This window comes from Equus quagga, chromosome 10 (assembly GCF_021613505.1).
Source record: "Equus quagga isolate Etosha38 chromosome 10, UCLA_HA_Equagga_1.0, whole genome shotgun sequence".
NCBI lineage: Eukaryota > Metazoa > Chordata > Mammalia > Perissodactyla > Equidae > Equus > Equus quagga.
The window spans coordinates 71,729,691-71,753,166 of NC_060276.1; the positions used below are offsets into that span (position 1 = coordinate 71,729,691).

General features: G+C 39.9%; 1 protein-coding gene across 2 annotated transcripts in view; it reads left to right on the plus strand.

Moving 5' to 3' along the window:
• Window positions 1-23,476, plus strand: part of OPHN1 (oligophrenin 1) — a 495,334-nt gene that overhangs the window by 467,195 nt on the left and 4,663 nt on the right. For both annotated transcript variants that reach the window (XM_046673421.1, XM_046673422.1), the window contains exons 21-24: window positions 2,251-2,574; window positions 18,064-18,229; window positions 19,305-19,355; window positions 22,614-22,655. In XM_046673421.1, the coding sequence (XP_046529377.1) occupies window positions 2,251-2,574; window positions 18,064-18,229; window positions 19,305-19,355; window positions 22,614-22,647 (575 nt within the window). In that variant the 3' untranslated portion in view covers window positions 22,648-22,655. The remainder of the gene's footprint in view (window positions 1-2,250; window positions 2,575-18,063; window positions 18,230-19,304; window positions 19,356-22,613; window positions 22,656-23,476) is intronic.

The window sequence follows — 23,476 nt, forward strand, 5'->3', positions numbered from 1 at the left end:
GCTAATTAACATGTCATCTCCTCACTAGTTACTACTTCTTTTGTGAATGAGAGTACCTGAAATCTCTCTTAGCAAATTTCCAGTATTCATTATAGTATTATTAACTATAGTCATCATATTGTACATTAGATCACTAGACTTATTCATCCTACATAATGGCAACTTTGTACTCTTTAAGCAACATCTCCCCATTTCCCTTATCTCCTCGCCCCTGGTAACCACCATTCTACTTTCTGCTTTTATGTATTCGACTTTTTTAGAGTCCACCTAGAAATGGGATCATGCAGTTTTTTTCTCTTCGTGTCTGGCTTATTTCCATTAGCATAATGTCTTCCAGCTTCATCTGTGTTGTTGCAAATGACAGGATATCCTTTTATAATTCTGAATAGTATTCATATATATACATATGTATATCACATTGTCTTCATCCATTCACCTATCAACAGACACTTAGGTTGTTCCCATATCTTATCTTTTTAATTCTAGCCATCCTAACTGGGTGTGAATCTATACTCATTTAATCCTCATCACTTTCCATGTAAGGTAGGTATATTGAGATCTATAATATAGTGAATGCATTGGAGGCTTAAAGAGGGTGAGTAGTTTGCCCAATTCACACAGCTACCAAATGACAGAGCAGCAATTTGCATCCATCTTATTCCAGAGCTCATTTGTCTATTATAATATTGTACTTCCTACAACTTATCTGAACACTATTTTGAGAAGGAACCAATCCTTCTATTCATCACCATTCTTTACCAGTAACATTTCATTATCTTACCCCAAACTTGTTATTCCTCTTGTATATAATATTTCAGTAAATCCTTATGCCATCATCATGGCGTCCTTCATACTCCCATGTCTAAGCCCTGTCCATTCCACCCACTTAACATCTCTTGAATCTGTTTCTCTTTGCTGCTACTGCTCCAGTTTAGATCCTTCTCATCAGCAGTTCCCTATCTAATCTCTTTACCTCCAGTCTCTCTGGTCCAGTCTACTTTTCATAATGAACCTAAAAGGATATTATAAAAACATATGTGATAATGCCACTTCCCTGCGAAAAAAGTTATAGTCCTCTGCAGCCTAATGATAAAGTTCATATTCCTGAACACAGCCTTCATGATATAGCCCCAATCCACCTTAACAACCTCATCTCCAACTACCCACACTTTTCATCTAAAATTTGTTCCTATACTCAAGCCACACTAAAGTTTTTACTTTTATTTTAAATTTTCTTAGACAAACTATGATCTTTTGCTTCTCCAAGTTGTTCTCTGTCTGAAATTCCCTTTTCCCTTTTCTTCCACCTATTGCAGTCCTTCAAGGCCCAGCTCAAATGTTACCTCTTTTGCAAGATCTTCTCCAATCCCTCCAGACAGAATTAGCACTGTCCTCCTCATAGCACTTATTTGCATGATCTACTTGTATTATAATAATTGATCTATTTCTCCTGCTGGACTAGTGTGCATCTTATCAAGGCTCCTCCCCATGACTTGCCCACACATGAAAAAGAGGCCCCCAGTTGACTACTTGCCTGTTTGTGAGGCTTCCCTGTCTGATACCGATTCACTCCCAGTTCTCTGCAGTTTCTGAAGCTGATCTGTTTGTTTTCTTATGGAAATGGATGGCTGGTTGGGGAAAGGCAATGATACTGAACTCTTATTACCTGACAGGATCAATGAACTCTATCTTCAGCAAGAGTATGGACAACCGAAAAGCAAGTACTATTGTTACAAGAAATTGTAGACCACAAAAGCTATGGGAAGAGCATAACGTGGTTACTCAGGGATTTCTTTATGAAGATGGAGAAAAAAGCTAAATTCTGTTAAGTTTATTAACTTGAAATTTGAGCGATCTTTATAAAATACTTTTGAGAGAAATAGAAATATTTAAGGATTAACTGATGTTTTTATTTAAAAAGAATAGAATATACAATTCTTTAGGGGCTCTTAAGTCCCTTTTGAATTACATATCCCTTTGAATAAAACATCTTGATGTATTGTGGTTTTACTGAATTGTGGTAACGAAAATCATCCTCGGATCTTGAATAAAATTCCCTATTTGATGGGACCTGTGACTCCACATGAACTGGGGTAGGTAGAGACTGATTTTGTGGAATATCATTAATTTGTTCCACAATAGTAGCTCCTTTGAAAATGTGTACAATTTTTCAATATTATGTATGCATGTATAAAAATGGAAAGGTGATAAAGGTTATCAATCTTGTCTCTTTGCACTAACTTTTCCTAGATGAAATCCAACATCAAACACCCAACGGTACTATCACCAGCACTATAGACCCCCCCAAGCTGCCACAATACCCTAAGCTGCCTATTCAGAGGAATGGGGAAACTGATCCTGGGAGGAAGTCTCCAAGCAAGCCTGTTGCAGATGGCAAGTTGGAGTCCTGCCCTGAGGTGGATGTGGGGAAATTGGTGTCTAGACTGCAGGATGGAGGGACCAAGGCCATACCAAAGACCACCAATGGACCTGTGCCAGGCTTTGGGCCCACCAAAGCCCCCACTTTCCACATAAAGAGACCAGCTCCTCGGCCCCTGGTTCACCCCAAGGAGGGTAAGTACTTGGGAATCCCATGGGACCCTGGACTGAACCCAACTACTTTGCACCTTGAGATTTTTCTGAGATTGGTGATATTTAAGTAGAAATCTGTTCCAGTATACTACCACTGATGTTGGAATGGTAGGTAAGAACATAAAAGCCACTCACAATAATCACTAGAATGTAAGCTCCATGAAAGCAGGGGTTTGGGGCCTGTTTTATTTACCTCTATATCCCAAGTGCTTAGAACAATGCCTGACGGTCACATAGTATGCATTCATTATTTGTGGAATAGATTAATAATAGTGATATTATTTATTAATATTATTATTGCTGCTGTTGCCATTTATTATCTGTTATGTACCTGGCACTATACAAGGTACTGGTGTACTCGTTCGGATTCTCACAACCTTACTGCAAAGAATGTGTTATTGGTTTTTTTTCTACTAGAAAACAGGCTCCTAGAGGAAAGTGACTTGCCAAAGATTCACAGCTAGTAACTGACAGAGCTAAAATCAGAATGTTACCAAGCCTGGCAAGCACCAAAGCCTGTGTTCTTTCCAATAAGATAGAACTATCATTTTACCTTCCTATAAGAAGCTTTTAATCTGTGAACTATTATTTTCTCATTCTCACTTTCTAGTTTAATAGAAATACAGACAAAGAGGCACAACTTATGTAAAACTCTGGATTGTTAAATTCCAAATTCAAGAAGTGGCTCACTTCTGCAAATTTAATTGGCTACTACATGTGGAAACTCATGTTGGGAGGTTGGGGCTAATCCAGAGGAGATTTGGGGGGGATATAATTCTATGAAGATAGTACAGTTAATGGAAAGAATATAAACTTTGAGATAACAAAAGCTTAGATCCAAATCCTGGCTTATTTACTTTCTACCTAGATGAACTTCTAAAAATGTGCCTTATGTTTTATGTCCTGTCCTGTTCCAAACATGATTTAAGGCGTTCGCAATATAGGAAAAATACAAGAACTTAATAATAGTAAAAATAATTTATTCAACAAGTATTTATTGAGTACTTACTGTGTGCCTAGCCGCATTCTAGGTGTTGAAAACATAAAAGTGAGTAAGACACACAAGGTCCCTGTGCTCTTGACTTATATCAGGGTTTAGCAAACTATGGCCTTAAAAGGTTGAAAAAAATCAAAAGAAAAATAATGCGTCATGACATGAAAATTATGTGAAATTTAAATTTCCATGTTCATAAACAGAAACATGCCCCTTCATTTACATTTTGTCTTGAGCTGCTTTCACACTACAACAGCGGAACTGAGTAGTGGCGACAGAGACCTTATGGCGTGCAAAGCCTAAAATATTAACTATCATACTTTACAGAAAATGTTTGCTGACCTCTGCCTTAGATTCTAGAGTACAGGTAAGGAAAAATAAGGTGAAGATGGGGGAGAAAAGGTAGGATAGGAGGGAGATGGAAAGAATGGAGTTAGTACACAAAATGTTTGCTGTGAAGCCTTACACACTTGATGGAGCAGTGTCACAGAGTTGGCTCTAAACTTTCTAGAGAAAACGAAAAGAGAAAGAACTCAATGGTTATATAATTCCAAGTTTTTAAGTTAACGACAAACCAGTTGTCCAAGTAAAACACAACTCTTCTAGTTTTTTTTATTTAATTTTTATTGAGTTAATGATAGGTTACAATATTGTGAAATTTCAGTTGTACATTATTGTTTGTCAGTCGTGTTGTAGGTGCACCCCTTCACCCTTTGTGCCCACCCCCCACCCCACCTTTCCCCCGGTGGCCACTAATCTGTTCTCTTTGTCTACATTTTTAAATTCCTCATATGAGTGGAGTCATACAGAGATTGTCCTTCTCTATCTGGCTTATTTCACTTAACATAATACCCTCAAGGTCCATCCATGTTGTTGCAAATGGGACGATTTTGTTCTTTTTTATGGCTGAGTAAGTATTCCATTGTGTATATATGCCACATCTTCTTTATCCAATCATCAATGATGGGCACTTACGTTGCTTCCACATCTTGGCTATCGTAAATAATGCTGCAATGAACATTGGGGTACATGGGACTTTTGAAATTGCTGATTTCAAGCTCTTTGGATAGATACCCAGTAGTGGGATCGCTGGATCATATGGTAGTTCTATTTTTAATTTTTTAAGGAATTTCCATACTGTTTTCCATAGTGGCTGCACCAGTTTGCATTCCCACCAACAGTGGATGAGGATTCCTTTTTCTCCACAACCTCTCCAACATTTGTTACTATTTGTTTTGGTTATTTTTGTCATTCTAATGGGTGTAAGGTGATATCTTACTGTAGTTTTGATTTGCATTTCCCTGATGATCTGTGATGATGAACATCTTTTCATGTGCCTATTGGCCATCTGTCTATCTTCTTTGGAGAAATGTCTATTCATGTCCCCTGCCCATTTTTTGATCGGGTCGTTTGATTTTTTGTTGTTGAGTTGTGTGAGTTCTTTATATATTATGGAGATTAATCCTTTGTCGGATGTATGACTTGCAAATATTTTTTCCCAGTTAGTGGGTTGTTTTTTTGGTTCAATCCTGTTTTCCTTTGCCTCAAAGAAGCTCTTTAGTCTGATGAAGTCCCATTTGTTTATTCTTTCTATTGTTTCCCTTGTCTGAGAAGACATGGTGTCTGAAAAGATCCTTTTAATACTGATGTCAAAGAGTGTACTGCCCACATTTTCTTCTAGAAGCCTTATTGTTTCAGGTCTTACCTTTAGGCCTTTGATCCATTTTGAGTTTATTTTTGTGAATGGTGAAAAAGAATCGTCAATTTTCGTTCTTTTACATGTGGCTTTCCAGTTTTCCCAGCACCATTTGTTGAAAAGACTTCCCTTTCTCCATTGTATGCCCTCAGCTCCTTTGTTGAAGATTAGCTGTCCATAGATGTGTGGTTTTATTTCTGGGCTTTCAGTTCTGTTCCATTGATCTGTGCACCTGTTTTTGTACCAGTACCATGCTGTTTTGATTACTGTAGCTTTGTAGTATGTTTTGAAGTCAGGGATTGTGATGCCTCCAGCTTTGTTCTTTTTTCTCACGATTGCTTTAGCAATTCCGGGTCTTTTGTTGCCCTATATGAATTTTAGGATTCTTTTTTCTATTTCTGTAAAGAATGTCATTGGGATTCTGATTGGGATTGTGTTGAATCTGTAGATTGCTTTAGGTAGAATGGATATTTTAACTATGTTTATTCTTCCAATCCATGTACATGGAATGTCTTTCCATCTCTTTATGTCATCATCCATTTCTTTCAGAAAAACCTTGTAGTTTTCATCATATAGGTCTTTCACTTCCTTAGTTAAATTCACCTTTTTGTTGCAATTGTGAATGGTATTGTGTTATTGAGTTCTTTTTCTGTTAGTTCATTATTAGAGTATAGAAATGCTACTGATTTATGTAAATTGATCCTATACCCTGCAACTTTGCTATAGTTGTTGATTATTTCTAAAAGTTTTCCAATGGATTCTTTGGGGTTTTCTATATATAAGATAATATCATCTGCAAACAGTGAGAGTTTCACTTCTTCCCTCCCTATTTGGATTCCTTTTATTCCTTTTTCTTGCCTAATTGCTCTGGCCCAAACCTCCAGTACTGTGTTAAATGGGAGTGGTGATAGAGGGCATCCTTGTCTCCTTCCAGTTTTCAGGGGGATGGTGCTCAGTTATTGCCCATTGAGTAAGATGTTGGCTGTGGGTTTGTCATGTATGGCCTTGTTATGTTGAGGTAGTTCCCTTCTATCCCCATTTTGTTCAGAGTTTTTATCATAAATGGCGGTTGGATCTTGTCAAATGCTTTCTCTGCATCTATTGAGATGATCATGTGGTTTTTGTTCCTCAATTTGTTTATGTGGTGGATCACGTTGATTGATTTGCAGATGTTGAACCATCCCTGTGTCCCTGCTATGAATCCCATTTGATCATGATGTATGATCCTTTTGATGAATTGCTGAATTCTGGTTGCCAAAATTTTGTTGAGAATTTTTGCATCTATGTTCATCAGCAATATTGGCCTGTAGTTCTCCTTTTTTTGTGCTGTCCTTGTCAGGTTTTGGTATCAGCGTGATGTTGGCCTCATAGAATGTATTAGGAAGTGTTCCATCCTCCCTGACTTTTTGGAATAGCTTGAAAAGGATAGGTATTAAATCCTCTCTGAAAGTTTGTTAGAATTCCCCAGGAAAGCCATCTGGTCCTGGGGTTTTATTCTTTGGGATGTTTTTGATTGCTGTTTCAATCTCTTTCTTTGTGATTGGTCTGTTCAAATTGTCTGCTTCTTCTTGACTAAGCTTTGGGAGATTGTAAGAGTCCAAGAATTTATCCATTTCCTCTAGATTATCCATTTTGTTGGCATAGAGTTTTTCGTAGTATTCTCTTATAATCCGTTGTATTTCTGCAGAGTCTGTTCTTTCTCCTCTTTCATTTCTGATTTGGTTTATTTGAGCTTTTTCCCCTTTTTGCTTTGTAAGTCTGGCTAGGGGTTTGTCAATTTTATTTATCTTCTCAAAGAAGCAGCTCTTTGTTTCATTGATCCTTTCTACTGCCTTTTCTGTTTAAACAGCATTTATTTCTGCTCTGATTTTCATGATTTCTCTCCTTCTGTTGACTTTGGGCTTTGTTTGTTCTTCTTTCTTTAATTCAGTTAGGTGTAGTTTAAGATTGCTTATTTAGGATGTTTCTTGTATGTTAAGATGTGCCTGTATTGCGATGAATTTCCCTCTTAATACAGCTTTTGCTGTATCCCGTATGAGTTTGTCTGGCATGTTATCATTTTCATTTGTCTCCAGGTATTTTTCGATTTCTTCTTTAATTTCTTCAATGATCCATTGCTTGTTCAATAGCATATTGTTTAGTCTCCACATCTTTGTGCCTTTCTCAGCTTTTTTCTTGTGATTAATTTCTAGCTTTGTAGCATTATGATTGGAGAATATGCTTGCTATTATTTCAATTTTTTTAAATTTGTAGAGTCTTGCCTTGTTTCCCAACATATGGTCTATCCTTGAGAATGTTCCATGCACACTTGAGAAGAATGTGTATTCTGCTGTTTTTGGGTGAGTGTTCTATATATGTTTATTAAGTCCAACTGTTTCAGCTTTTCGGTTAGCTCCAGTGTTTCCTTGTTGATTCTCTGTCTGGAGCATCTGTCCAATCATGTGAGTGGGATGTTGAGGTCCCCTTCTATTATTGTGTTATTTTTGATAGCTTCTTTTAGGTTTGTTAATAGTTGCTTTATGAACTTTGGTGCTCCTGTGTTGGGTGATATTTATATAGATAGCTTATATACATATTTATAAGCGTTATTTCTTTTTGATGAAGTGTCCCCTTGATCATTATGTATTGGCCCTCTATGTCTCTCTTTACCTGCCTTATCTTGAAATCTGTTGTGTCTGATATAAGTATTGCAACACCTGCTTTCTTTTGTTTGCTACTGTCTTGAAGTATTGTTTTCCACCCCTTCACTCTGAGCCAGTGTTTGTCCTTGGAGCTGAGGTGTGTTTCCTGGAGGCAACAAATTGTTGGATCTTGTTCTTTAATCCATCTTGCCACTCTGTGTCTTTTTATTGGAAACTTCAATCCGTTTACATTGAGGGTGATTATTGATGCATGAGGGCCTAATGCTGTCATTCTGTCGCTTATTTTCCAGTTTTCCTGTGTTTCCTTTCCTTCTTGTACCGTGTGTTTTAGCCTACCCATTGACTTCTGCAATGTCTTCTGCTGAGTTTTTTTTTTTATCATTTTCCTTATTTATGTTTTGTGTCTCTGTTCTGTTTCTTAGTTTAGTGGCTACCCTGCAGTTTGTATTCAGAATCTCATGCATAACGTAGTCCATTTTCTGGTGGCCTCTTACTTCCTTAGCCTAAACTGATTCAGCCCCTTTCCTCCTCCCCTCCTAAATTATTATTTTCTTCTCTTATTCCAACTTATGTTGTGACTTTGTGGTTAGAGTGATAAGACTGTCTTTGCTTTGGTGATTTCCTTCCCTTTATCCTAATGCTATAGTTGAATAATTTCTATCCTATTCTGGTTCTATCTATTTGTCTCCCTACTCTGTATTTTGTGACCCCCTTTCTCCATTTTTTTCTTTTTTCACATATGAGGGCCTTTTTGAGAATTTCTTGTAGAAGTGGGCCTGTGGCTATGAAGTCACTTAGCTTTTATTTGTCTGGAAAAGATTTAATTTCTCCCTCATATCTGAAGGATATTTTTGCTGGATAGAGTATTCTTGGCTGAAGATTTTTATCTTTTAAAGTTTTGAATATGTCATTCCAATCTCTCCTAGCTTGTATGGTTTCTGTGGAGAAATCCACTGAAAGTCTGATAAGGGTTCCTTTGTAGGTTATTTTCTTCTGCCTTGCTGCCCTGAGTATTCTTTCTTTGTCATTCATTTTTGCCATTTTTACTACTATATGCCTTGGAGTAGGTCTTTTTACATTGACAAATCTAGGAGATCTGAAAGCTTCCTCCACACACATTTCTCTCTCAATCCCTGGATTTTGGAAGTTCTCTGCTATTATGTCGTTGAGCACACTTTCTGTTCCATTTTCCTTTTCCACGCCCTCAGGAATTCTGATGATTCTTAAGTTGCATTTTCTCATTGAGTAAGATATTTCTCTGAGATTTTTTTCAGTTTTTTAAATTCTTAGTTCTCTTTCTTCCTCTGTCTGGAGCCATTCAACCTGTCTACCTTAGATTATGCTAATTTTCTCCTCTATGGTGTCTACATGGGCATTCAGGGTGACCGTATTCTGTTTTAACTGATCCATTGTATTTTTCATCTCTAGTATTTCTGATTGATTCTTCTTTATAGTTTCAATCTCTTTTGTGAAGTAACTCCAGAACTCGTTGACTTGTTTTTCTATATTTCCCTTTACCTCATTGAGTTTTTTGATGATAGCTATTCTGAATTCATTTTCACTTAGTTTACCTATTTTCAAGTCCTCAGGACATACTTCTGTGTTTTTGTTTTCCTTTCAGTCTGGAGCTTTTATAAATTGCTGGATGGTACAGGAGCGGTTTTTGCACATAATGCTATTATTCGGTTGCAGTTACAGCCTGTTGCCACTAGATGGGGGCTGAGAGCCACACGTTCTGTGCTCTCTGCTTTCAGTCGTGATGGTGGCGCACAGCTTGGGTTGGAGGAGGAGGGGCACTTTCTCTCACGTGCAGACCTGGATTCCAATCAGATCTCGCTCTCTGGTTTCCTGGGGCCTTGGCTTGATGGGGTCCCCCCACGCAAAAACTTTCCCACGTTAGAGAGTTTCCACTGCATGGGTCTGTGGGAGTCCTGGACAGTCCCCCAGATGTGCGGCCCCTTCCCTGCTCCTTCCCTCTTGGAGCCTCCCGTGGCAGCGATCCCAGTCTCTAGGGGAGGGAGTGAAGTTCTCTCTTACCCCGTTCTAGCTCGTCCAAGGGCGGCTCCAGCCTCTCTGTCCTCCGTCATTTGGTTGCTGTGGGTCTCTGACGATTTCTGTGTTATTAGAACTTCTTTGGTTGGAATGCAGTTGCTCTCCTTAGTTGTAATTTGGAGGGGAGAGAGTCCCGGGCGAACTCAATCTGCCATGTCACTGACGTCACTCCACACAACTCTTCTGTTTTTGAGGCCTAAAGAAGAGTTCTAAGAAGCATTTTCTCCCATGGATTGTTGTATATAAAAACCTCCATATGGGCTGATGGCATTGTCTCAGAGCACAGTTCAGTAAAAGCTATTCTATGGGGGTCCAATAAGATTTCCACCAAATAACAGACTCTGAATTCTCTGGCTTGACCCATTGATGCATTTGTATGTTTACAATTAAGTTATTTAACTTCTTTGCACCTTGGTTTTCATATCTGTAAATGAGAGAAACAACTCACCTCACAGAATTATTGCTAAGGTTAAAAGGAATAACAAATAAAATATTTAACATATGATCAATATTTAAAATGTTAATTTCCTCCCCCTGCCCTTCCCCTCCCTAAGATTTGCCTCTTCTAAGAAGTAGCCAAGTAAAGCAAGACTTCTATGTAGACATCTGCTTCAATTTATAAGTCATGTATTGACCTTCACATCAATCTTATGTACTACTGGGTAACAATTTATATTCATCACATAGTTTGTCTTGGCTATCGCCTAGCCTTGAGGTCAGCCAGATCCTATCAGCTCAGCACACACAGTAACTTAGTCCCCCTATCAGTTCTGCCTTCACCATTTTCTGCTGCAAAGTTAATCCCAAGCAGCATTCCCCTCTTCCCCTTCCTCCACAGTCTTGCCCCCAGGCTGCTGGCGGCAGCTGCCCTGATCAAGTAGTTCCAGTTAATGTAAGTACTGATCTGACTGTCCGGTCTCAGCCAGACTATCTCAATCTGGGCCACAGCATTACCTGGCTTTGCTTTTTGCTTTAAATCAATTAGCAACAGGCTAGTGTGACACAGCATTTTTCAAAGCCCCAGGCCTCCAGCTTTGGCTACATAAAGCAGAACTGAGATAGTAGTTCGGACCTTGGTGGAGAATTAGCCAAACCTCTGGTGTACTTACCTCTTTGAACCTTGCCCGCTCTCACCTCCTTAGCTCTTACTCCCTCCCTTCCTCCCCATTTTGGCTGCCACTCCAGTGATGGATCCCAGGCAACAGAACAGATATCAGTTAAGCAAAAACTGCAAACAGCTCTGACCCTGAGCTATAACTGATAGTTATTATCCCCAGGTGCTGGCCAGCAGCCTGAATGACAGTGTCAGAGGAGGGAGCTGTTACATCCACTGACCCACTCTGCACCTTGCAGTTGTCATACCATTTCAGTTCTGTTGTTCAGAGTTTTGCCAGCCATCCTGAGGATCAATGCACAGCCCTCATTGCTTTAGTAATCCAACTGTGCCATTGTCCTCTCCCCCATCTTCACCTCTTGCATTGATCTGACATTTGAGTAGACTTGATATTCTCCACACTTTTTCTTAGCAATTAAAAATATAAAAAGCAAGGTGCATGTTAAGTTGCTTTGTTCCATGGCAGTGAACTTTACAATAAAATCAATATTGTTTGCTGATGTAATTTTGTCAAGGGCCCTTTTCTGTTCCAGACATGGAAATGGATACTTTCTCTTCTTCTAGTGCATCTAATCATTGTGATGGGCCTGTGAGTATAGGTTTTATTCTCCCCATTTCACAGATGGTGAAACTAAAGCTCAGAGAAGTGAAACAACTCACCCAGAGTCACTCAGGTTGTAGGATATGGAGATGGGGCTTGAACCTAGGCTTCTTGGGTGCCACATTCTTATTTCTTAAGCAGCTTTAGCTACCTTCCCTTTTCTGTTTTCTAAGAAGTATTCACTTTTGGGGGAGCAAAGTTATAAAAGCCCAATTTCCTGCCTTACTTTGATATTACTGCCTCTTACTAGGCCTGGCTTTGGAAAGGGAATTTGTGTAGCTTCTATGAAGGGACTTTCCTTTGGGGAATGGAGGCGGAAGACATCTACTTACTCATATTTGCTCATTTATTCAGGCATAGTGCTATGCAATGGGAGAGAAAAAGATGAAAGGCCATGGTCCTTGCCTTCCAAAGGTTCATGGTGAGGCTGGCGTCTAAGCAACCAGTCCCAGTCAAGTGTGATCTGTGTTCTGTAGAGAATAAATTCCAGTAGGAGTGTGAGTCAAGGAGCACTTCACTCTACCTGAGGTTCTGAGAATACATCCACACTGGGATGACATATCAGTTTAGGAGCCCTTTTTAGCTCTTTTCCTCTGTCTTGACTGGAGCGAAAGACTGCATCCTGGTAGCATGCTCTTGAGCTTGAAGAAAGGGTGCTTGTAAAGCCTTGCTCAACCACAAGGCCATCAATACTGCACTGGGGTGAATAATGCTATGAGTGGCATTTGCATCTCCTCTAGAAGTATTAGGAACAGATTTTCTCTTGCATTCATGGGCTGTGCTGACCATTACTTACATTTTCTTGTTTGGATTCATTATGCTTTAATAACCTACTTTCCTGGAGCCTAACTCCAGATTGATCCACAAGGGTAATTCATGGCTAAAGTAGAAGAGAGGCTTTAAGGTGAGCATGGGAGAATGTCATACAAATAGAGAGATAATTCTAGAAGACTAGGGGAATCTACAAGAGGAAACAACCTTCCCTTACTTTGTGTCCTCAGGTTGGGTGTAGCTGGATATGAGGAAATGTGGAAGAAAGCTGCTTAAGGTTTGAGACTGATGACTATCAGGTCCTGAGAAATCTACAAATGCTAATATTCTTTTGTTATGGTCATTGACAGAGAATGCGGAGAGAGGGAACAGGTTGGGCTAGAGAGGGAGATCAAATTTGTAAATTTGTAGTAAAAGTCAGGTTGTGGACCAAGGTTAAAAAGAAACTAAGAGGAAGTATAGTTTGGTAGAAAGACCATAGGCTCAAAAGACTCAGTGGAGTCTCAGATATGACTTAGGCTCCAGAATCTCCCAGATGTGAATTTCAATCTTGGTTTTGCCTCATCCTAGCTGTGAGAACTTGGGCAAACCACAAGCTCTTTGAGCTTTATTTTTAGGGTAAAATGTAGTTTAGTGTAAAATGAAGATGATAATTGTGCCCTATTAGGATCACTGTAATAATGAAATAAGATATCTATGTACTTGGCAGTTAATGAATACTCAGTGAATGGTAGCAGTTGTTTTGCTTTATAGGAGGCTAATTACTAGCCATATGGTCTTAGGTAGATTTCACTTTTTTGAGCCAGTTTTATTAACTTTCAGTGGGGACGATGCCTATGTTGCAGGCAATTTTTTTTGTGGGGATCAAGTAAGATTAGGTGTACAAAGCTTCTAGTAATATAATAGAAGTTCAAAAAGTGATAGTGCTACTGGGTGGGTAACAACCTCTTAGTAAATGGCAGGCGTGGAGGATGATAGGTGTCTACTCTTCTATATTTTTGAGCCTATGAGAATCCTTAAGCCTCAAATGTAGATGTCATAAAAAAGCTCAGAGCTACTTTTTCCATCCTCAACCTGTACCTGACCATGCCAAACACCCAGAAAGAGGAGGACCATTGTTGAGGGGATGGCACAAGGGAGTATTCTTAGCCATCCCTCAGGGTCCAGCTCACGTCCTATCCCCTCCACGACGCCTTCTGACAATCCTGCCCCAGGGAACTCTCCCTTACCTCACTTCTTTTGGCACCCACATTTGGCCCTCTAATGTGAATGCTAAGTTACAGTATTCACATTTATTTCCCATGAGTATGACATCATTCTCCAACTCGTTTTAAGCCTCTGGAGGATGAAGTCTATGTCAGATCATCTGTGTGCATTTCTTGTGAGAGCATAAGGCTAGGCACAAAAGCTCTCAAAAAATACCTGGTATATTGAACTTCTTTCAATTAGGTTTCAGAATAGCCCTGAAATTTGGGTATATCATGTTTGTGTGTCACACATGGCACAACTGGGGGCTTAAAAAGGGAGAACTTTTTTCTGTTGTGCTTCTAATGGACTGAACTACATTTTTCTTTACTCAATAAATATTTATTGAATACCATTTACATGCAAAGCCAATTAATTGGGCCTCTGGTGAATACAAAGATGGATCCCACCTGGATCTTGCTCTCACGTTGTTCCTATTCCAATAGGGGAGATAGAGCCACCAAAACAAAGAGCCCTGATTCAAAGTACAAGGTGATTAATGCCTTAAGAGTAGAGAAAAGAACTTGGAGCATCTTAGGCTTCCTAATAGATATGGCACTTAAGCTGAGTCTTGATAGATGATGCCAATTTGGGCATGTGGGAATAGGGTAAAGAGCGTCTGGGAAAGACATGATTCATCATAAGACATGTACAGGGAACAACAAATACTACTGGTTGTTTGGACTGTAGGATATGTGAAGAGAGGAAGGGTGGAAAGGTAGATCAGAAAGACCATTTGAAACCAAATGGTAGAGGGTAGTGAATTCCAGGTTAAAAATGTTTGAGTTTATTTTGCAAGCAACAGGGAGCTATGAAATCTAAATCTAAATCTATCTATCATCTATCTATCTACCTATCTATCTATCTTGAGATCTTTTCCAAGCTCCTTAAGTATATGATACCATTCAACTGGCTTCTAGAGTCAAAAGCAGCATGTAAAGTCACTAGGAAGAGATATAGGTCTATAGACTTATATCAGGGATGCAGTGATCTGGGAAACAGTCAAAGTCTACATTGTACAGGTAGGGAAGTGATCTGATCAAGGTCACACAGCAAGTTAGTTTTAGTATAAAGACTTTAATCTAGGTCTCTTAACTCCCACTTATATTACTCTTTCATCCCTGCCTCCTCAGTTTGACATTGCGGCTTTACTATGGCAAATTAGAGGCAGGAGAGAACAACACTGGGGTCTTTCAATCACGAAAGCCCTTTGCTGCTACTTCAAAGTTTGACTTGTAAGGCATCATCCTGTTGGAGCTCCTGATAAAGAGCCTAGGAGGACACAAGGTTAATGACATTTGTTTTCCAAGGCCATGGGTTGATATCCATCTGGATGTGGCTGTGACTTGGGAACGAATGGGGTTCATATTTCAGGGAGTATCATCTAGTTTTCTCATCAAGGGAAGTGATAGACCTAGGATGGTTATGGCATCAGGTGGAAATGTGTTAGGGCTCTGACTGTAGCATATGCTTCCTGTCCAATATTCCCTCCAGTAATCAGTAGAAATGGAACAGCATTGTCAGCTCTGGTAATTTGTGATGTGCAGTGAGCAAGCAGCATCATGTGGCCTAGTGGTTCTCAACTCTAGCTACACATAGCATCACCTCGGAAGCTTTTAAAGATACCCATACCCAGGTACTACCCCAATCAATTAAACTAGGATCTATGGGGGTGGGGCCCAGATTCTGTATGATTTTAATGTTCCCAATGTGTACCCAGGGTTGAAAACCACTGGCACTTGGGACTACATGGGCTTCAGAAAGCAGATGGACCTGAATCTATTGCCAGTTAACTATAAGGTTGCTTCTCATCTCTGCATCTGTTTCCTCAACTATAGAACAGGGATAATACTTTCTACCTTACAGGGTTATAGCCAATGTTAAATAAGACATGCATAAACTACTGAGTATAGTATCACAGTACCTGGAACAGTGCAGGTGTTCAATAAAAAGGTAGCTGAAATTTCTTACCAATTCCTTTGTTACCATTACCATTATTATTATCATTTATAGTTTTTTATATTACTACTAATGACAATAAAACAGCAGACAGTGGGGAAAACAGTGGATGCAGAAATAGGAGATATGGGTTTCAATCCTCACTCTACCACTTACCTAACTTTGTGGTTGTGGGTGAGTCAGTTCACTTTTCTGAACATCAGTTTCCTTCTATGTAAAATGGAGAAGATAAGCCCCATCTATTCTTCCCGCCCAAGCTTATTGTGAAAGTCAAATAGTTATCTGAGAGAGTGTTTTGAATGGTATAAAGTACATTAGAAAAATCATATTATTATAATTTTGGTCATTTTTCAGGTGCAATTTTGTGTCCCCAGCCTTGTGCTAAGGGGAATGGCATGTCCAGAAATGTAAGATATAGTCTAGAGGGGGAGACAGAATTTATATGTGTGTACGTGAATAGTACTTGGTTCATTCCTCTATTAGAACACCAATCACACTGTATTAACATTATCTCTTTTCATATCTGTCTCCCTCACCAGAATGACTAGCAGGAGGAATTTTAAAAACCCACACAGCAATATGTAAGCACTTCACAAGTATTTACATGGATGGAAATTACCTGTGCCAGCTGGAGTGTTCAGATGGGTGAGATTTGAGCTGAGTGTTGAGAGATGATTACAATACAGATAAGACATGAGGACAGGGGTATATATCAGGCAAGAAGCAGGACAGAGTCTAGCACATATTTACTCTTGCTGTATGCTAGACACTCTCTATAGGCCATCTAATTTAGTCCTCACAACTACCTGTGAAGAAAGATTATTATACCCATTGCAAAGATGAAGAAATTCTGAGTCAAAGAGATGAAATAACTGCCCAGGGTCCCACAGCTTGGAAGTGGCGAACAAGGCCTCAAAACCAGTTCTACCCAACTACAGACTCTCTGTACTTTCCACTATACCATACTGTCTCACCTAGAAGTAAGAGTCAAGGGCTTGCTTTGATAGGGCAGTGAGGAGACCAATTTGATTAGAGTAGAACTGGTGGTTAAAGTCTGGAGTTAGTGCCTGGGATGATAATTTGAGACCAGCTCATAGAGGGCCTTCAATTTATGTTAAGGAGTTTGAACCTTATCCTGTACATTCTATAGCTGCTGGGAAGATCTTTAAGGAGAAGAAAAACAGTGTAAAGATACTTAGGGTAAATCTCACAACAGTGTTATATGGATTAAAGTTAATATTTTTTACATTTACCTTAAAAATTTTTGTAGCAGAAAACTTAATGAATATCAAGATTTTCTAACAAAAATTGCATGAATATTAAGATCTTAGAACACCCTTGCATAGTTGCACATATGTCTGTTTTCATATGGTATTCATCAGGCCATGAGCACTTTTGGTGTACTTTTTTTCACTTAACATTACTTTATATACACATTTTTTTGACCTGGCCATGAGCACTTTGGTGTACTTTTTTTCACTTAACATTATTTTATATACACATTTTTTTGACCTGGCCCAAATCCTTGTCAGTTCATATGTAATATGTATTGGTTAAATGCTTGTAAGAATTTAATCGTTTGCTTAGCCTTTGTGGTTGGGTCTAGCTTATTGTTGTTAACAAGCATGTTTTTGTGCCAATTGTTTTTATTTTTTCTTTTGGGTTAATTCCTTTGGGCTTGTTCCATAAAATATGTCAACTGGGTCAATGAGTATGGACTACCTCATATGTATGATTTTGCATTTAATCCACATTGTTCCAGAATTTTTTATGGCTATCTAGATAGAATAAGCCCAGTGTACAGTGCCATCAGCAATGTATAAATGCATCTCTTTCACCATACTCCTGCCAGAACCATTTTATAAAAAATTATATATATTTATTTTGTACTGACTAACCTAGAAACTAGAAACATAGAGACTGGAAGACGAGTTAGCAGACTGCTATGATAGTCAAGGCCTAGGTGCAAGAGTGCCTGAGTTTTGGTAATGACGAATTTAACAAATTCGAATTCATCATCAAACATTGACTAAGCACCTACTATGTGCCAGGCTCTGTACTAAACATATTAGTACCTGATTAAGTCCCCTCAATATCTCTTTAAGATAATGTATTATTGGTCTTGATTATGTAGATGAGGAAACTGAGACGCAGCGAATTGATGTGACATACCCTGGGTCACACAAATATGAAGTTCCAGAGCTGGGGTTCAAACATAGACTTTCTGAAGGGGCAACTGTTGGAAGAATTACAAAAAAAAAATACAGAGTTGTTAGTCACCAAAAGGAAATGGGGGCCAAGGCAGGTGGCCCAGGTAACTCTGATATTGACTGCCTGCTCCTGAGTAGTGTTCCACTGGCTAACCATCCAAGTTCTTGGTGGTGTTCTTTCTTCTAGGAGACTCTGATAGTTTCAGCAAGGTGCGGCCTCCAGGAGACAAGCCAACCATCATCCGTCCCCCAGTGAGGCCTCCAGACCCTCCCTGCCGGGTAGCTGCTCCTCAGAAGCCAGAACCAAAGCCAGACATTGTGGCTGGCAATGCAGGGGAAATCCCATCATCTGTGTAAGTAGCGTTTTTCCTCAACCTTGACCTAAGGCCTATTTTAAGTTACCAGGAATGCTTTCAGGATCACCATCATGGTTGTTAAGAGTGTACAATGCACAACTTGGGACCTCATTCACTTCATAGTCTAGGGGAATGTCACAGACCAGCCCTGTTTGGAGTGTTCCACTCAACACTAAGAGATTTCCTAAAGCTGAAGAGTTTGATCCTTAGTGCCTGATAGGAGATCCATCTTTCTTAGTTGCCCTGATCTCTGTAGGGTGATAAGATTACCTTCTGTTTCCTTGTTCCCTTGACTCTGGAAATTTTTTCTTATTTTCTTCTTATTGGTACTGGTTTTAAAAGTAATTTAATGAACAGATTTGTTCATTGTACTTGTGCCTTGAGGCTCTTTTTTAAAAGCAAAGGTATGATTTTTAAAAATCTAAAATGAGTCAGATTCTCCAGAGAGCCTCATCCAGGGTAGGAGCTGAGATGATGTCCAGCAGGTCCTCCTGAAGCTGAGCTGCAAGCCAAGAAACCAAGAATAAGGCGGCTAAGGTGGGGCCACAGCATCACTCAGGGACCAGCCTTGCTTGGCCGCAACTAGCTTGGCTGGCCTCTCCTCAGACAGTGCCTGGGACCTCTCTCAGTAAACTGCCACCTAGTGTTTCTTTCTCTTAGGCCTCTTGTTTTCCGTAATTGTAAAATGGGTAAACTAAGAAAAACAAAGCCTCCACCATTTTGAATAATTAACTAAGTGTGTTTCCAAAATGCCAAAAACTATACTTTGAAACCAAGGACTTGTTTCACATATTTCTCCCAGGAATAGCCTGAATTGGGCAACATACTCAGACCATTCTGAACTAACAGAGAGCAAAGGGTATTAGCTATAGCCTTTAGGGGACCTATAATCTCTAAGCCACTTCACATTCTGATACTTTGGTTTCTCCTCAGACGCAGATCTTTTGCAAGCTAAGGCAGGGCCTGGCATTGGTCGCCCATCTGATTCATATTCTCTTGTCCTTTCCATTGGCCATTGGTTCTCACACATATTCCAGAGCAACTCATAAGACTTGTTGGCTTCTGTTTGCAGGGTGGCTTCCAGGACCAGGTTCTTTGAAACAGCTTCCCGGAAAACAGGAAGGTAAGAGACAGAGGTGACAGGGGAGAAACCAAATCACCTTTTAGAAAATGTGTCATGAATATCTCATTTTTTCTCCTACAGTCTCTTCTTCTGTTTCTCTGTAACTCTGTCTCTGTCTCTCTGTTTGTCCTTTTCTCTCCTCCATCTCTGTCTCTGTCCCTCACCCTGTGTCTTTGTCTTTTTACCTGTGTCTCTCTGTCTTTGTCACTCTATTTGTCTCCCTCACACTCTTGTTTCTTTCTCTGTGTCTCATTCTTAGTTTCCTTCTGTCTCTTTGTGTTTTTCTACTTATGCTTCTGTTTCTGTTTCCCTATCTCTTTGTTTCACTCTTTTTCTGTTTCGCTTTCCTCACATCTTTCTTTCTTTGTCTATCTCTGTATGTGTTGTCTTTTTGCCTCTCTGACTGTTTTTCCATCTCTTTCTCTCTCTGCTCCTCTCTGTCTCTCTCTCTCTCTCTCTCTCACACACACACACACACACACACACATACAGTACTCACATACCAAGTAGTATTGCAAAAACTTTACACTCAATGTAGGACTTACTTTTTGTTAGTTTACTTATTTAGATCCTATTATATTCCAAAAGGGAAGCTGACAGGAATATATAGAATGCAACACTCTGACATAAATAACCTTAGAATAAGCATAGCCTTCATTTCTGAGGTAAACATTAGACTTAGGTGGTTGTTCTCAAACTGGCTGCACGTATAAATCACCTGGAAAAGTTTGAGGGGAAAAAAAAACACACAGATTCATGCCTTCTACTCTAGACCCACTAAAACAGAATCTCCAGGAGTAGGGCCTGGAAGTCTGTTTGTTGTTGTTGTTTTATTTCCTTCCTTCCTTCCTTCCAGTTAGTTTATTTTAAAAATTCCTCAGGTGCTGGTACAGACAGACTGTCCAAGGCCTGGTATTTGGGGCCTTTTAGAGTGGAACACCTAGAGAAATTGTTGCTTAGCCTTTAGGGACTCTTCTTTGAGTTTGCTCCTTGTTGCTTTTCAGAGAATTTCAAATTGTACTTCCTGATGAGTGACAGGAATGTAACTCTTCTAGCTGATCAGTTAAAAGCAGAACAATGTGCCTTTACCAGCAGTGGAACTGGAGTAGGTTTGACATCATCTAGTCAAAACTATGGGACCTGACTCACCAGGACATGATTCTGCACAACAACACACCCTAGTTCTGCTTGGCAGTCAGCCAAAGGGAACCTTAGGTCGAGCCAAATTCACCTTAGACAATAATTTGCCATTTATTTTACCATAACAGATAAAAGGGAGATCAAGGCCCCAAATTTGTCTTACTGATAGAATGAAGTTTTCACCTAGGACATTTTAAAGCAGACTTAATCATATATCTACCTTGAGGAAAAAAAATGAAAAACAGAAAAACAGAGAAAAACAGAGACACCTTAATACTTTTAATGAAGTACCTACCTATGAGTAGGACTACTTCCTGCTTTCTGGTGCTCCTTCCCTAGGATAAGCCATATGAGAAATAAGTGCCAAGGAAATAGAATGAGGTAAACTAGAATTAACAGAATGAACTGGGTGTATCTAAAGGAAAGCTTTTTTTCAAGGATGTGATGTCTGAGCCAGGGCTTGCAAGATGAGTGGAAATACACCAAAAAATATGAGGTATTGACCTGTAGCCTTGGATGGGGAACCAAGACATTGAAAGGGAATGTCTAAGAGGCATGAACAAAGTCCAGTAGAACCTTTAAGGCAGGCTAACTTTCAATAAGGGAAACTATAGCCAAACTGGTGTTGAGAGCAGGGAAAGATTGGTAACCACTATCTGGGCTTTGTCAGCTAGTACTCAGGGAAATCTTGGACCAACCACAACATGAGGGTGCTGTGGCCCAAGCAGGCACTTCAGGCTGGAGCACCATTCTACCTACCCTATCTCCAGGCCTCTGGAACCTAGATTTGATCCTGTTCCTTATCCCCAGATTCCATCTTGGCAGGAGTATGGGTAAGACCAAGATGGGTACACCTGTCCTCCAGTATGTCATGAGATGCCATCCTAGGTAGCCACAGGCTCCTCTCACTCAGCATCCACATAGGGCAACCACCCCTTCTATCTAGGCCCCCACCTTGTAACCACCACTTCATCAGTGCATTTATATGTTGGCCACTAGTCAAGATCCTCGGACTAGCCACAGTCAATCCCATCTATGAACATTTTTGCCAAGCTCTTCTCTCGTATCTAATGAAAATGATGATCTGTATAAACTTTTTGCTTCCCATTTGCACACCTGACTATAGCCTGACATTTGAATGACCTTATTCCCTCATTCATCTCCCTTCCACATCAATTAAAAAAATTAAAAACTCAAAAGAAAATGAGAAGTGGTTCATCAAGACGAGAAGGAAAGGGGGCTGGCCCAGTGGCATAGCGGTTGAGTTCATGCACTCCACTTCAGCGGCCCGGGGTTCACTGGTTCAGATCCTGGACATGGACCTACACACTGCTTATCAAGCCATGCTGTGGCAGGCATCCCACATATAAAGTAGAAGAAGATGGGCACAGATGTTAGCTCAGGGCCAATCTTCCTCAAAAAAGAAGAAGATGAAGAAGAAGAAGAGAAGGGAGGGGCATTCACATATACTACAATGTAGCCCTTCAGGGGGTCTTCAGTACTTGGTGGTGATTGAAACCATGGATGGGAATAAGATCACTCAGGGAGTATGTGTAAATAGATTTAAGAGAGAAGAGAAAACAATGCTGAGGATATAGCTCTGGGACCACCTGTTGTCTGGGAGGTTCTGGCCACACTATATGAGGCTCGATACTCCAGGATTGTCTCTTCCCTCCAGCTGTCCCCAGACAAGGCTGATTTGGGACTAATCTAAGCACATCAAGTGGCTGGTCAAGGCTGGTTGTCTTCAAAGCAAAGGAGGATTCATGTTTCACATGGGATTTGCCCTCCTTCTTTCCCTTCTCCCTGTTAATGATAATCACAGAACGTAGTATTTGGTCTTCGGCCAATTTCTCTGGACTATCATAGCCTCCCATATAAGGCACTCAAAAGATTGTTCTGTCACCTGAAAGACTGGGCTCTCTAAATCTGCCAGAGGGGTAGCCCAACCTACAAGCATCGAACTAGATGCTTTGAAACGTCTAGATTGAATCACTTCCCCATGTTTCATACGGCCTCTTTGGCACTAGTCTGGAAGGGTCACCCATCCCATTGCTTTGCCTTCTCAGTTCTAATTTCTAGAGTCTTAGTGAAATGTCTTTCCTCCTTTACCCACAGTTCTCAAGGAAGACTTCCTGGAGATGAGAGTTGAGGCCTCAGGTATGTAGTCTCCAATCCTGAGTACAGAACCTTGTTACACATAAGCCTTCTTTATGGAATCTGAGTTTTTGAGGACTGGAATACCATGTACATCCAGAGAGTGGGAACTCATCTCCATGCCTCAGTTCATTACCCTATAATTACATGACCCTTAAACTTACTGCCTTCCAATTCTGATGGTCTCTGTATTTTTAAGTCTCCTTCCTCTTTCTTTTCTTTCTCTCCCAGTCAAACTACAGTGTAGTTTTACAAATTGCCTTTGAATCCAGTTCATTAGGAATCCTAGGTTGTGGCATTTTGGGCAAGTGCATTTCCTTCTCTGAGCCTCAATTTTCCAATCTGTAAAACGAAAAGTTTGGTACCATCTAACTCTGATATCCTTTGGGTCTAAAAGAAGATCAATAACCTCTCTTTTGGTATTATAGCAGGTACCAAGAGTCCACTTTAGTATCTGTAAATGGACTTTATTCCTTCAGACTAAATCACTATTTCAGTCTTACCCCCTTAAACCTTCATCCTTTGTCCTTTATATTTGTCTAAGGCAAAGCACTTTCACATCCATCACCTTATTTGATCCATATCAAATGCCAGAAATTGGGAGGATAATATGTATTTTAACTCAACAAATAAAGGAACTGAGGTCCAGAGGAGATAATAAGTAACTTGCTATGGTCACAAGAGTCATGGAGATCATGGAAATTTCTTTCTCTACCTAGGAGTTCTGCTTGTTTGACTATCAGGTTGCTGGCATGACATGAATCAATATACACATAAATGAGATCCAAGTATCTGGAGCAGAGTTTTCCATGTGCTCCACAGCC